Source organism: Sciurus vulgaris (assembly GCF_902686455.1).
Source record: "Sciurus vulgaris genome assembly, chromosome: 3".
In the NCBI taxonomy this organism is placed as follows: domain Eukaryota; kingdom Metazoa; phylum Chordata; class Mammalia; order Rodentia; family Sciuridae; genus Sciurus; species Sciurus vulgaris.
In genome coordinates this window covers 183,578,345-183,592,870 of record NC_136463.1, presented here as the reverse complement: position 1 = coordinate 183,592,870, position 14,526 = coordinate 183,578,345, and the positions used below count along the sequence as shown (strand labels likewise).

The following is a 14,526-nucleotide window of genomic DNA, read 5'->3' as shown; positions in this document are numbered from 1 at the left end:
GGTATCGGATGGGCTTACCGGAGGAGGCCGGAGGAGCAGGCTAGGGAATCTAGGGGCAGAAGACCGGACTGCAGACAGAAGTGCAGGCAGTGAAGGCAGGTGACAATGACCAGCCTCACATGGAGACGGGGACTGTCCTGGGAATGGCCAGAGGTCGCCCTGGGCACACCATGGCAAAGAGCCTGCATGCACTTTTGTCCTTGCCCCAAGACTTCGAGGGAGGCCAAGCCTGCAGGGGACGGACTAGTTCAGCTGGCAGAGGAGGCACTCGGGCTGCTTTTAACTTACAGCCAGAATCAGGAGCAAAAGGGAGCAGAGCAGAAAGATTTGCAGGAAAGGAGAGAAAACGCCTCTCAAGGTGCGACCGAAAGAGGTAGTGCCAACCAAAGAAGCCAGCGCCTGGCTTCCCCATGTTCACCAACGAGACGCTCAGAGCCCGCAGCACTCGGGAGCGGGGACACCTCTGAGAGGTGGGCCTCGGGAGCAGGCCCTTAAAGACATTATGGGACCCCAGTCTCTGAGTCACTCCCTGCTTCCTTGCTCGTGACGAGGCATTTGTTCTAGCATGTGTCCCCTGCCGCTGCCATCCAGCGCCCTTGGCAGGCCCAAAGTAATGGCTTCACCCAATCTTGGAATGGAACCTCCAGAACTGTAAGCTAAATAACCTTTCTTCTTTATAAGTTAATTGCCTCAGGTGTTACATCATAGTGATGAAAAGCTGACAAGTCCAAGCAACCAAAAAAGTCAAGTACCCTGCTAAAGTCAGGGCTATAAATTTCATGTAGCAATGGAGAGCAAAACTAGTGTCACAAGTTGATACTATCCCACGAATTCTGCTAGTTTAACATACTAGTTAGTCAGTTCAATACTTTACCTATTTAGATAACATACTATTTACATATGTTTCATGTCTGTCCAAAAGTCTTTACCCCCAAATGCAGAGCTATAACGCTCTCTCAATCTCCTCTCCTGCCCCCTCTTTAAAGCTGTGCAGATGTGAGCAGGGACCACGCCTCCTTCCCGGATCCACTGAACCCCAGTCCCGGCCAGGCCAGCCACTCACAGCAGGCAGAGGACCCCACGCGCCTCTCCTTGCAGCAGCACTTGAAGCACTTCTTGACCACCATGTAGAAGTAGGCGAAGACCACGAAGGGGAAGGGGATGTTGAGGCGGCTGCAGTACTCCTGCACCAGGAAGTATCTCTGGAACTTCCAGACCTGGTCGTTGTTCTCCTGGACGGTGCCCACCGTGTAGCTGGCGGAGGAGAGGGAGACAAGTCAGCGATCGCTCGCGTGCCTCCTCCCGGACCCAGGAACAGCGACACTGAACAACCCCCACCATGGCTGAAGCCCAGACAGGACGCAGTCCACGCTGACCAGGGACCAGGATGACCTGCCCAGCCACCTTCTGTCCACACTGGCCCCAGGAGTGGCTAGCTTTTGCTTGGTTCTTTGCTGGTCACAAAACCATGTTCAATGAACTTCGAAATCATTTTAACTTCAAGACCTTTCAAGGAGACTCTTTTTTCATTTGTTTGTTATTGTGTAAGCTAAAAAGAGGCCCAGAATGTAGACACCCTTAGGAATGATTTGCCCCCTTAGACATGTCTACTTGCAACGCTTGTTAAATATTTATTCAGACTGTTAAAAATGACCTTCCCAAGAGGCATAGTGGCCAAGCCTGTAATCCCAGTGGCTTGGGAGGCTGAGGCAGGAGGATCAAGTTCAAAGCCAGCCTCAGCAACAATGAGGTGCTAAGCAACTCAGTGAGACCCTGACTCTAAATAAAATACAAAACAGGGCCGGGGATGTGGCTCAGGGGTCAAGTGCCCCTGAGTGCAATCCTGGGTACCACCCCAAAAATGACCGTCCCTTTGACCCAGTGACTTTGCTTCTGGAAATTTAACCAAAGAAAAAAGGAGATACTGCGGAAGAAAAGGGCATGTGGATGGATGTACACACAGGGCTACTGGCCACAGCACTGCAGGCGAAGCTGCCCCTTCCCCTGCCCGGCAGAGAAGAACCACCTCGTGCTCAACAGTAGGAAAGCACATTGTGAGGGACGGTCCCCAGTGAGTTTCACAAGCAGCCACAAGACTTGCTCATGGAGGTGTTTATGCTTTGGGACAATTTATGTAAGGGAAAATGACTAGCCGTGAACTTGCCCTTACCACCTACTCTGTGAATCACAGCACACAGGGAGAAAGGGACCTGTCACCAGTCGGGATCGTCACCAGCACCACATCGTTCTCCTCTTTCCTGCTTTCCAAGTGTTGTACGAACAGCATGAATTACTTACATAATTATAAAAAGGTCTATTTTATGTTCAAACCCCAAACTAACTATACCAACGATGTTCCAGTTGCAAATTGAATCAAAACTATAAAACAGGCCACACAACACACGAGGACACTACTTGGCAGTCTACTTAATGAATTGATTTAATCTACAAAGAACTCTATAAGTCCTACTATCATCTCCAACTGACAGGTCAGGAAACTGAGGCACAGCTGGATAAGTAAATTGCCTGAGTCCCCAGCTCGGGGGAGCTAGCCATCCAGCCCAGTGTCTCTTCTGCCGCAGCAGAATGAAACATGAAATGTTTTAATAGCTTTGCTGTATTTCAAAAAAGGGTTTGAGCTATGCTCTATTTCAAACTAATGGGATTGGATTACTTGGCTTTTTTCTAAACTACAAAGCATTTTACAATTTGTAGCAAGTGCCTCTTAACCATGGTGAGATCTTTAAGGGTAAGGAGTTTGTGTTTGTTGAACATCTACTATGTGAAAGTTCCTACGCCTGGCATGTGACATGGTCACTTGACTGATCTTCATGTCAACCTCATATGGTAGATTTCTTCTTCTAGGTGGTAGACAGACAGGACTGTGCTCTGTCAGCACAACACACTGAATCCAAGAGTTGACCTCCCGTTTCTTCCAAATGTAAGTCAGGCTGCTTGGAGGCTAATACCAAGCTGCGCTACCAGCCTTCTCTGGTTCTGACGCCCACAAAGGGCACCACACGCTGCTGCTAATGCAGTAAGACAGATCAACCGCGCCTCCCAGGTTAATGACATCCAGCCTAAGAACCTGCCAGAAATCAATTTTTTTGCCAAACAACTGGCCCAAGTTATTGTCCCTAAAAGCATCTTAAAATTTTACCTAGTTAGTCCAGAATGGATTATGCTGAGTGCCCAAAATTCAAACACACACAAAAAAGTACCTGCATCTGCTTCCAGGCACCCAATGCTGTTTGCAGAGGTTTTATCTGGAACAAATTCACAAGTTCGGCTGACGGGAGGAGCATTTATGAAGCTTACAGCAGGACAGGTGTCCTCTCTGGCAGGTGGCCCTCCCTCCCGTCCTTAGAGCTCAGAGTGGAACGGCTGCCAGGAAGGGCCACCCAGCAAGAGGGTGGCACTGGGGCTCACCTAGTCCCTGGGAGTCAGTTAAAACATCGGCATCTTCCAGATGTGCAGGAGGAACTGGCAAACAGTAACCAGGGTCCCGTCCAGACCCCCGCCTGTTTTTTACAGCCCTCGAGCTAAGAATGGTGAAGAGGAGCAGACAGGTCCGAACGGGTCAAGTTCATTGGCACTGCTTCTTTGGGTGCTTGGGCCAAAGCAGAGCCCCAGGCTGCCCCGTCTGCGAGCCCTGACCCAGTGCCTGCGAAACACGGCTCTGCGTTTGCCCCATCCTCCATTTTAAAGAGCTCTGACCCACGTTTTGCAGTTTTGTTTCTTCCTTAGGATAAACCTACGGGACCTACGAGGTGACCCCAAGGACCATCCTGTACCTCAAGGGACAGGTGGATCCCATGACCAGCATCCTTTCCCCACGTAAATGGTGAACACCTGCATGCACACCCCTCAGGGCAAGGGTGAACCGGCAGAGCCCTGGATATCGTCCCTAAGAGCTCAGATTCGGCAGGCCCCCGTTGGCCGGGCCGAGGTGGCCTAGACGCTGAGGTCCACTTCCCCGTACGAAGGCAGCTTCCACAAAGCCCAAGGCCGTTCCAGACTCAGCCAGGCAGAACGGGGGCCCTGGGGCGGCTGACAATTGAGCGCTGCTCCATATTCTTCAGCCATTACTTCCAGCACCTGCAGAGGACAAAGGGAGCCCAGCAGAGAAGGGCTTTCTGGTGCCAGCAGGTTCCCAGCACACCCAGCGGGGCCACACAAGCCCAAGAGCGGCCCAGGGACCATCTCGTGCCCAGGGTCTCACCCACCCTAGCGCTGAGGGTCCCGGTCTCCCTGCCAACCACTGAACACAGCTGCATCTTCCCTGAAGTCTGTGCTGTTCCCATTGATGCCACATCTCCAGTGGTGCCTGTGTCCTTGAATCCTGTCCCTGGTAACCTTCTGTTGGCCAGAGGTGAGCAGAGACAACCAAAGCCAACTGCCGAGACCAGCCGAGCACCCTCTGCTGAGCAGGGCAGGAACAGGAAGCAGAAATCCCACAGAAGGCCGAATCCTCAGGAACCCACCGAGACTGGAAATGTCACTCACAGAGAGCAGACGTTTAGAATCCAGAGAGCCTTGTGCCTAACGAAACCCAGAAGTAGGTTAAAAGAATAACATGCCGTGACCACAGAATGGAAAGATGACCGAATATTCAGAACATTTATATTATCTATCATTTGTATCATGCATCATAATACTAGATCAAAAGGCAAATATGATTTCAATAGTTGCTAGAAAGTCTCTGGCAGTGCTCAACATACTTTCCTGATTAGGAAAAAGATGAGAAGAAAGGAGTTTAATAAATAGGGAATAAGAAGAAACTTCCAGAATGTGATAAAAATAAAAGAAAACAGAATTCAGGAAGAAGACTCATTCAAAAAGAAATAAGCAAAACTTTAATAGCCTACCTACAATTGGAAAGTAGTCATCACCATAACATGATAGAGATTCTGTTCACGATCATACATGGCTGAAGACAAATTAACAAAATCTCTGATAGACCCATATGAAAAAGCATACAACTTTACTGAGCACTATATATATTTGAATAAACAGAGATCACACTATTTTTCTAGATCGTAAGAAGCTGGTTTCTCCTAAATAATTCTAAAAAGTCAGCATCATCACAATAAAATTCACAAGATTTTTTTTCTTCCTTTTGGAAGGAAAAAGAAAGGATTTGCAAGATGGGTTTTGAGCTTCTCCACACAATTAAATCTACAAGAACAGCCAGGAAAGTTTGGAATAAGAATAATGAGGAGGACTTGTACAACAGATGCTAAAATGATAAAAAAAAAAAAAAAAAATTTAAATTTCAGTAATGAAAGCCATTTGGTAGTAAAAACCAAAATAGAAAGACTGATTGAATCAGAACGCAACGTCTGCAAAATATTCACAAAGAAAAAGTAGATGCTAACACTACGGCAGGACTTCAGAATGACCTCACGTCCAGGGAGCGTGTCAGCAGCCCCGGCTCAGCGGACCCCCTCCCAGCTCCCTGCAGAGCGCAGCTCGGCCAGCCAGCACCGCCGGCGCCCAGGGCCACCTGTGAGCCCTTGGCTGCCCCGCTGTGCGTGGCAGTGTCTGCCCATCCCGGCTCCCCAACATCGGTGTGTTTCAAAATAACTAGAAGAGAGGAGTTCGAAGTTTCCCAACAAGAAATGATGACCGTCTGAGAAAATGGATGCGCTGATTATCCCTACGTGGCCACAGCGCGCCGCGCGCGGAGTGAAACACCACACTGTGCCTCCTCAGCAGGCACAACTGTCGTGTGGGAATCTGGAAAAAGAAGATGCCTTCTTCTCTCAAACCGTAAAGGCAACCAACCGAGCGGCAGCCTGGGGAACCCGGACAGGTGTCCTCGTTTCACTACTCGCGGGATGAAGTGGTTTGACAGGAGGGATGGCAAAGGGCGTGGTGGATCTGAAGTGGGTTGGATGCCCTCTGAGAGGACGTGGCTGACAGAAGGAAATAAATGGGATGATCCCAGGATGTGGAATGGGGCAGGAGGCCAGCGCAGCCAGCGGGAGCAAATGAGCCGCTTCAACTCGCCGGCTTCTAAATGAGAATTCAACGTGGTGCCCGGCGTTGCTATCGAGCATCACACCAAGACGGCGCCCTGCACCTGCGGAAGGCCCGGGAGATCCCTGGCCCAGGAAGTGTCCCTGCTCTTTAGAAGAACCTCCGCATGCTGCCCGTCTCTCCAACGCCCCCCCAGCCTCACTCATCTCTCCCACTTGACCAGCCCCCTCCAGGGCCTGGGCTCCAGGTGCAGGACCTCCAAGCACGGCTCCTCCTCCTGTCCTGCTGATCGGAGCTCCGCTGCAACACTCCGCCTGGAGTTAAAGCTCCCTCCGTGACTAGCTTCTCCACGCCGATCAGATGCAGTCTCGTGACACGGTATCATGACTTAATGTTCATGTCCTACATGACATCGTAACACAGCATGTACCACGTGTTGTTGAAGTAGCCCGGGCCTTTAGTTTGCATGCGGATTATTTCTTCTTTCTACTTTTCTGCACATTGATGATAAGCATATATTGTTCCCAAGATCGGAAAGTAATTATTCTTGGAAGTTATTCTAGATCACAGGGCTGAGGGGACCTCGTCAGAGCTGCAGGGGGTGAGTTCCTCTTCAGGACACGGTGTCTCAAGGGCCAGAGCTCCGGGTAAGGTCACCGGAGTTGACTCCTGACTGCGAGTTCACATCACGCCTCTGACAAGCCACAAGGGCCTGGGATGGGTGGTTTTAATGTCGAATGATCACCGTGCTTGCAGACACTTCCTTTCGCTGCTGAGCACCACCTCCAGAGCGCTGCGACACGCCTGTGCGACGCTCAAGGGTGTGCTCACCATGCTGTTAACAAGGTGGCCTTTGTGCACGGTGCAGTTTTCACACGCGTATTCTGATGTGGTGCCAGTCAGGGTCACGGGCTGGGCCTGTGCTCACACAGTAAGCCCGAGCCACTTTAAAAGCCACCAGAAACCCACGGATCACACGGGCCCCTCTAGCTGCTCTCTAGCCAGGGATTAGCAGAGGAAGAGCCCTGGTTTAAGCCAGGCCTCGGCCTGCTCCCCAGGAAGGGGAAACCCCGCTCCCACACGTAAGCACCAAAGCGGGCAAGAGCGTCCAGGCGTGGCTGGGGCCTCGAGGGAGGAGATGGGTCAAGCCAGAGCCCGGGCCTTGGCCCAGACGCTGTGCCGGACTTTCACCTCCTTACCCGCAGGGGTCGGTCTGGGCTCCTGTCCCTCTGAACTCCCATCATCCATGACCATCACGCAGGTAACGGATTGCAAGTGTGGCGTGGTCCTCGTGAACAATTCACAGCGCGGATCCTGAGACTGACCTGAGTTGGCAACTCAAGCGTCATGGGCGCTGCCGGCCTGGTGCTGGATTTCCGGAGTTGTGGTCACGTTCGGTTTTCACTGGACCTCTCCAGGGTGAGCCCAGTGGAACACGTCGTCTCCACAGAGCACCCGCTGCCCGTCTCCACCGGCCCTTCCTTCAAGTTTGGGAGACGCTCTTCCCTCCTTGCTGTGGACACGTGGCTACCTGTCACCTGCCACGTCCCTCTGCCAGCTCAGACTGCAGGCCCCTTTGACATGTGGACATCGTTTGGACACTGTCTGGCTTCCTGAGCGAGAAGCTTCTGGATTCCTGCGTCCCTCCCTCGTTGTGAGTGGGAGGGCAGGGGCAGCGATTCCCTCTTTGAGAACTCATGACGCTGGTGGCCACACGGCCCCCACAGCCCGGCACTCAGAGCAGATGCCGTGCATCTGGGATGGACCCCTGGCTGGTCTGCCCACCACTGAGGCTTCTCGGCAGCCCTGCACCAGGAAGCACACCCTGTGGCCACGGCTGAATAATGAACTGGACCTGGAAAGGACCTCACCGCTTGGCCACACCCGCACAGTGTAAGGGCTGAAATCAAGGCACAGGCCCATCCTTGGAGCTCACTGTCCAGAAGAAAAAGTCCCTACTGCTGAAGGACAGTGCTTCAGGGGCCAAGGACCCTCCTCACAAAATAGGGGGACATTTTTAGGTGCTGGGCTCACGAAGGGAAGGGAAGGAGAGGGTGGAGCAGGGAGTCCCGACAGCAGGACCAGCCTCTGTGGGTGGCCCTATTCAGGGAGGGACAGGTGGGCTGCCCAGGGGTGGATGGCAGGGTGGGCCTAAAGGTGTGTTCCAGGGTCAAGTCACACGGCCCCCTGGGGAAGATGAAGAGACCGAAATGTACCCTGAAAGATAAGGAGGAGTAACAGAATCCTCTGAGGGGTCAGTGGACGGCAGGAGACCAGATGGCCACTCTGCGATACCCCCAGAGGCACATGACCCACCCAAACCTGCCCACCTCTGACAAATAGGACAGGTGACCCTCGTGTGCAGCCTGGGTGCATCTCGCAGCCTCAGGCCTCTGCATAGCAACTGCCTGCCCTCGTCTCCTTTCTAAATTAAAAAGCAGTATGTGGTTGCAACAAATGAAATGTATAATGAAAGTTTTAAGTTATTAGTTTTTGTGGCTAGAAAACAAGATTTTAGCCTAAAACTAGTCTACGATTTGTTTTTTATATTAATAATGTCATCCTTCCAATAAACACAGATCTAACTTTGCCTTTTTAACGGTTGTATAATATTCCACAGTATGGATATAAGGCACTTTATTCAACCATTCCCCTATTGACAGGCATTAAAAATGACCCAACAGACACCTTTGTGTATACATCTGTCAGATTCCCAGATGTGAGTGTTTGATTGAAGATCTGTGTTTTTCCTGTCAGTAGCTGTGGTCAAATGACTTTCCAGAGACTTGGTAGTAATTTGTGCTCAGCAGCAATGTCACCCGCCAGCCTTGTCTCCAACATGGTTCAAAACCAGCACCTGGCTCGGTCTGAACTTTCCCTCCCACAGAGCCAAGCTCCTCTTCACGTGCTTATTGGTTATTTGAATTTTCCTTCTCTGAACCGCATGCTCATTTTCTCTAGCAGTTTTTCTCTGGGATTCTCTTTCTCTTAAAAACTGCAGGAGTTCTTCCTGTATTAGGAATTAGAAGCCTGTGTTCGTCCACATGCATTGCGAACATGCTTCCCAGTCTCTCCTTTACCCCTTCATTTCGAATCTCTTTTATCTTAAAAAAAAAAAAAAAAAAAAGTCGTCTTATGAAACTAAATGTGTTTATTTAATCTGTCATTCATAGCTTCTGGGTTTCTGGTTTTGACTGAAGTGTTCTGATCCACATCAAGTTTTAATAAATAATTTGTTAAATGCATATATTTGTTTGTAAACAGTCTGTCTGCCGGAATTAGTGTGGTTAAAAGACCATCTACCCTAAAGGAACAGCATAAAACAAGGGCCCCCACCGAGACTGCGCAGGGGACTCTGGAACCCTCCTAGGAAAGATGAAGTGGGAATGGAAAACGTCATTTTCTAAGAATACCAAGGAGCATCGCCTAAGCCAATAGAGCATGTTCGCGCCATGGCCGCCCCGCCCCCGCCTCATCAGAACGAGCCCCAGAGAAGACCTGCTCTCCGGGCTCTGCTCCGAATCTGTATTTAAACTGAAATGTTTACAGCAGCAACTGAAGTCCTTCAAAGGCCAGACTCCACACCAGTGGGTCCCGAAAAGCACAAGCCACCTCGGAGCACAACAGAGCTGCCCCAAGGTCACCGCTGTGCTGGCCCCAGGGTGCCCGGAGACGCAGCTCGTGGGTGCTGCACACACGGCCTCCATTCACTGCAGGTGGCTGAGGTGCTCGTCACTGGTGACGTCACTGGTGTCCCCTCAACTTGAGGCTCAGCTGCTTTTTTTTTGGGGGGGTGCTGGGGATTGAACCCAGGGCCCTGAGCTTGCAAGGCAGGCACTCTGCCGCCTGCGCTATCTCCCCAGCCCCAGACTCATCTTCTAACAGTGCCTTTAAGGACCACCCCAGACTGCCCTCCACCCTCCAGGGCAGGCCTGGGCTGCTCTGCTCATGGACCCTCCCGGCCCGCCCGGCGCAGGGTGGACATCCATGGACACGTGACTGGGCACATACCCGAACATGGCGACCAGCAGGTTGACCAGCAGGATGTTGGTGGACAGCATGTAGATGCACACCAGGGGGATGGTGATCCACTCGGGGAAGCGCGGCAGGCTGTGCTCATCCAGCTCCACGCACAGCGGCTTGGACTCGTTGCCGGTGAAGGTGCAGTGGGCGAAGTCGTAGGTGGTACCTGAGGGGTGGGACCAAAGGCCCAGTGAGGCCTCAGCACGCTGGGGGCCCAGGATGTGGTCACCGGGATCCAAGCGAGGTCGTCCCTAGAATCACCTGCCCTCCACCCGTGCTTAGTGAGCCACTCCCGTCAAACAGCGACTTCACTGAGATCAAGAGCAAAGGTCGCGCAGAGAACACAGGTCCTGCGGCCTCCGCAGGTGGCCAGGTGTCCAGGCACACAGCTTAGAGGTTCGGCCCATGAGACACGCATAGGGGCTTTGAGGTCACCGACGGAGGACGTTCACCCAGAACAGCCTCCCAGAGGGAAGGGTTTCTGAGCTGAGAGCAGAAGGATGCGCAGGAGCCACGCCCATGTGCCAACCGGGAGGAGCAGGTGCCGAGCATCTCAGCGGAGGCAAGGGCCCTGCGGCCTGCGAGTCACTGAAGACATCGGCCTCCCAAAATGAGAGACCAAGATGTGCAGAGACCAGACAAGCTCTGTTTAAAGAAAACTTCCCATGAAACATGGGAAGCCATTAGACGTTTTTAAGCAGGGACAACACTTCGGATTCTCTCTATCAAAGGATCTCTCTGGCTGCAGCGGAGATTGGACGGAGCCAGAGGGGAGGCCGGAGGTTGTGGTGAAGGTGCAGGAGACAGAAGTGAGGACGGTGGGGGTGTGGAGAAGAGCAGTAGGGGGTAAAGCATTTTGGAGACAAGTCAGCACAACTAGCTGAGGACTCGGATGTCAGGGTGGACTCTGAGGAGGGTCAAGAGTGACATCGAGGCTGGGCAGAGCTGTGCACATGGTGGACAGGCCCTGGCACTGGCCTCAGGGGAAGGCCAAGTCTGGAAGGGAGGCCGGGACCCTTCAGGATGTGCTGAGCCACCTCAGAGGGGGCAGCAGCCTGCCCTTCAGCCCGAGAGTGGCTGAAGACCAGGAGCCTCTCCTGAGCACATGTAAGGTCCAGGTGGTCAGAGGCGCCCCGCAGGAAGATGACCCGTGAAAGACCCGAGACAGAGAGGTGGAGTCGCCTCCCAAGGGCACACAGCACACTAGGGCCGAGAGTGCAGCACCCGCTGCCACGGGCTCCTAGGACCCCGCGTACTGCTCCCCCACGGGACCCAGACCACCCACAGGGAGGACTGTCCTGAGGACACAGCGGCTTATGGGAGACGGCGAAAGTGGGAGCAGGCTGGGGATGACAATGACGAAGTGGAGAACTGTTCCCGATACGCTGGCAGAGGCTTCCGCGGGGGCAGAGAGACGGAAGACGAGAAAGCCACGGGGACGGAGGAGGCCTCCACCGGGGCAGGCGCGGGCCCGAGGACACGGGCAGCGTCGTTCACGGTGGAAGACAGGAACCCACGCCGGGCCATGGCAGCAGCACCCGGGCTGTGCCAGGGTCGCGCAAGCTCGCACCAGCCGCACCCGGGCAGCTCCGCCCGTGTAGGCCGGCTGGGCCCGTCGAAGCCGCCAGGCCTCCATCGCCTGCCTCCGAACCCGGCACTGGGCTAGCGTTAGAGTCTAAATTCCAGGTCCCAAAGCAAATTTTTTTCAAAATTGCTCTTTTTGAATAAACGGGCGCCCGTCACCCTGCTTTGGAGGAAAGCCTGGCTCAGACACGTCCTTCTGAACTACCAGCCGGGTTCCTCTCGCTGCCACGTGCTGTGGAAACCATTCTTCACGAGGTTTGAAAACCGAAACGCTGGGTGCAGGCAGCAAAGCAAGGGTATTCGGGATTGGTTTTCGACCTGTGGCTTGGCCCACACCGCCCAGTGAGCGCCCGAGGCTGTGCTCAGCACTGGCCTCCTCCCAGAGCCACGCTGGGCTTACCGTCCACGTCGCTGGGCACCTGGCCGAACATGGCCAGGTAGGGCTCATAGATGACGGAGCGGAAGATCCACCTCCAGCGCTGCTCATTCTGCCTCAGGATGCCTTGCCTGGCCACCCCGAAGGCCACCATCCACACGGCAAAGAGGAACAGGAAGAAGAAGACATCCACCAACTGCCAAGGAAGGACATCAGAACCGTCAGGACTGTGTCCACAGGCAGCTGGCCCCTCAGCCTGGCTATTCTCAGTTGGCCACAGTTCCAGGGTCCTGAAAATCCAGGTCGCCCAGCGTTCATTTGCTAATTTTTAAAAAGTGGCCAACATCACTTTTGAGTCCGGGGAAAGCTTCTTTCCAGAATCAGACCTGGCGGGTGCATTTTCACTGACTGGTCTCCAAACCAGCTCAGCACCAGCAGCTGAGCGACAGCCGGCTCAAGAACAAAAGCGACCTACTGGCAGGGCCTCTGCGTCTAGACCTCACATACTCGCATTCTTTAAACCCCTAAATTATTTCTGTAGGTATTTTTCCCCCTTAGGAAACAAAAGCAGTCTTTATTAGACAAGAATGGACAACTTGATTTTTTTAATTTTTTGCACACATAGCATGACTTCATGGTGACTAGCTGCTTCAGATATGCTTTGAGCTAAAACCACAAGCTGGGCCTCGGTGTTGGACAGGAACCTCCAGATGAGCTCATCCAAACCCCATCTCACTGCAAGACAGACGGCGGAGGCCTGGGCCACAGAGAAGCAGCCATGCGCGATGTGGTGTGAGGTGTGTTGGGGGTCCTCCTCCAGGTGTCCATGGTCTGGGGTTCAAGTTCCAACCCTCCCCTCCCTGCCCACGCTCTTAGTAAATTGTTAGGACTCCAGTGGAAGCACAGTGTGACATCTGAACAGGTGACATTATTTCCCACCCCTGCCATCTCTCCTGAAAGTTTAACCTGGGGACGCCCAGGGAAGAAGGCCACCATCAGTCGTTAGTGGAGCTGAGTGGGGCAACAGACCCGGCGACGAGGATCCTCGGCCCTTACCATCCTCTGCAGCATTATGATCTTGGGTCCTAAGTTTCTGCTCACAGTGAAAATGTGGATCAACCTGAGGGTGAATATAATGTAATCCAGGCAGAAAATGACTCGGCCAGAGTACAGAGAACTTTTATTAGAAGGGTGGAGCCTGTGGAAAGAAGGAGAACAGAACTTGTGAGAGGCTGACAAAGCATCACAAGGTCAAGTTTTTAAAAGTAACCACGTGTCAGGGAGCAGCTGAGAGCGGGGAGCCCAGCGTGTGGAACCAGGGCAGGAGAGCCCCCGCCGCGGCCTTCAGCCAGGTGGGCTCCACAGAAGGCCCAAACGGAGCTCTGGGGGCTCCTGGCTCCTTGTCCCTTGTCCTCAAGGACTCCCGCCGGAACCCAGGCGCACGCCTGCCGGCCTTCCTGGCTCACAAGGCGATGTCCTTGATGATGCCAACCCCCTCCCAGGCCCTGGGGCTTGACCCTGCCAACCTCCCTCAAAAACTCACCCGTTTCTCCCTGAGCACTGGATTAGCTAAGCTCTGCTACCCTGCCCCTGAAGGCCACGTGTGCTCGCCACCTGGAACCATCTAGAAACCACATCCAGTCAAGATTCAAACACTGAGGTCTCCAACCCAAGCAGGAAGGAACGAGGGAGAAATGGAGTCGGTGCCCCTTGGCCACGGAGGGTATTCGTGGGGTAAACGTGAGCAGCGCCCTGTGCGCCCGCCACAGGCAGCAGCCCATCTTGGCCTGGAGGGCTGTGCGTCACCAGCCTCTTCCCCTGGGAGGGTACCCGGCTTTTTGGCCCTCGATGGCAATTTTGGATGAGTCCGTCTGATCATGCACGCTGGCCCTGGGGCTGGGGAAGAACACTGGCGACTGAAGACAGGCTCCGTGGCCAGCCTTGAGGTCAGGGTCACATGTCTTAGGTTATATGCCCCAAATGAACCAGTGTTTATGAACCAGAAGGTATTCAGCATCCTCATCACCCTTTCCTCTCCTCAGTGTCGAATTCTCTCTCCCCAGAGTCTAAAAGGCCAAAGAGGAAACGCAACCTCATGCCAACCAAGCTGGGTCTCTAGAAAGCAGGGTGAGGGCCTTTCCCAATCGTCTCCAGTGAGGACACAAACAACAGGGGGTCCCAAGAGCTTTTCTCCACTTTGGTACTCACAATGTCGAAAATTGGGGGAAGCAAGGAGGCCAACTCACCGAAACACAATTCCTGCTATGAAGTAGAACAGCCCCAGCGTGTCCATGACGTTCCACAGGTCGGTGAAGTAATTCACCCCGTTCATGTACCACTGGAACACAGGAGGGACACAGGTCGGCAGCTTGTGACCACCGCCTACTTCCCGTCTTCCCCCAGGTCCTCTCTGAGCCCACCATGCTGTGCCAAGAGAGTAACACGGCCCTGCTACCAGGGATCCCAGGCTGGGCTGGACGCCAGCTGCTCTGCTGTTCGTGTGTTGCTGGTCTGACAAGAGAAAGGCCTCCTGCGTCCTCCTGTTCTTCAAGATGAACCTG

The 14,526-nt window shown here is 53.4% G+C and overlaps 1 protein-coding gene across 1 annotated transcript in view; it reads right to left on the bottom strand.

Annotated features, from left to right (window-relative positions):
• Positions 1-14,526, bottom strand: part of TRPM8 (transient receptor potential cation channel subfamily M member 8) — a 78,877-nt gene that overhangs the window by 14,934 nt on the left and 49,417 nt on the right. The window contains exons 18-22 of the mRNA XM_079131540.1: positions 14,212-14,303; positions 13,022-13,163; positions 11,990-12,161; positions 9,994-10,171; positions 1,064-1,254 (exon numbers count right to left, since the gene is read on the bottom strand). Coding sequence (XP_078987666.1) covers positions 1,064-1,254; positions 9,994-10,171; positions 11,990-12,161; positions 13,022-13,163; positions 14,212-14,303 — 775 coding nt within the window. The remainder of the gene's footprint in view (positions 1-1,063; positions 1,255-9,993; positions 10,172-11,989; positions 12,162-13,021; positions 13,164-14,211; positions 14,304-14,526) is intronic.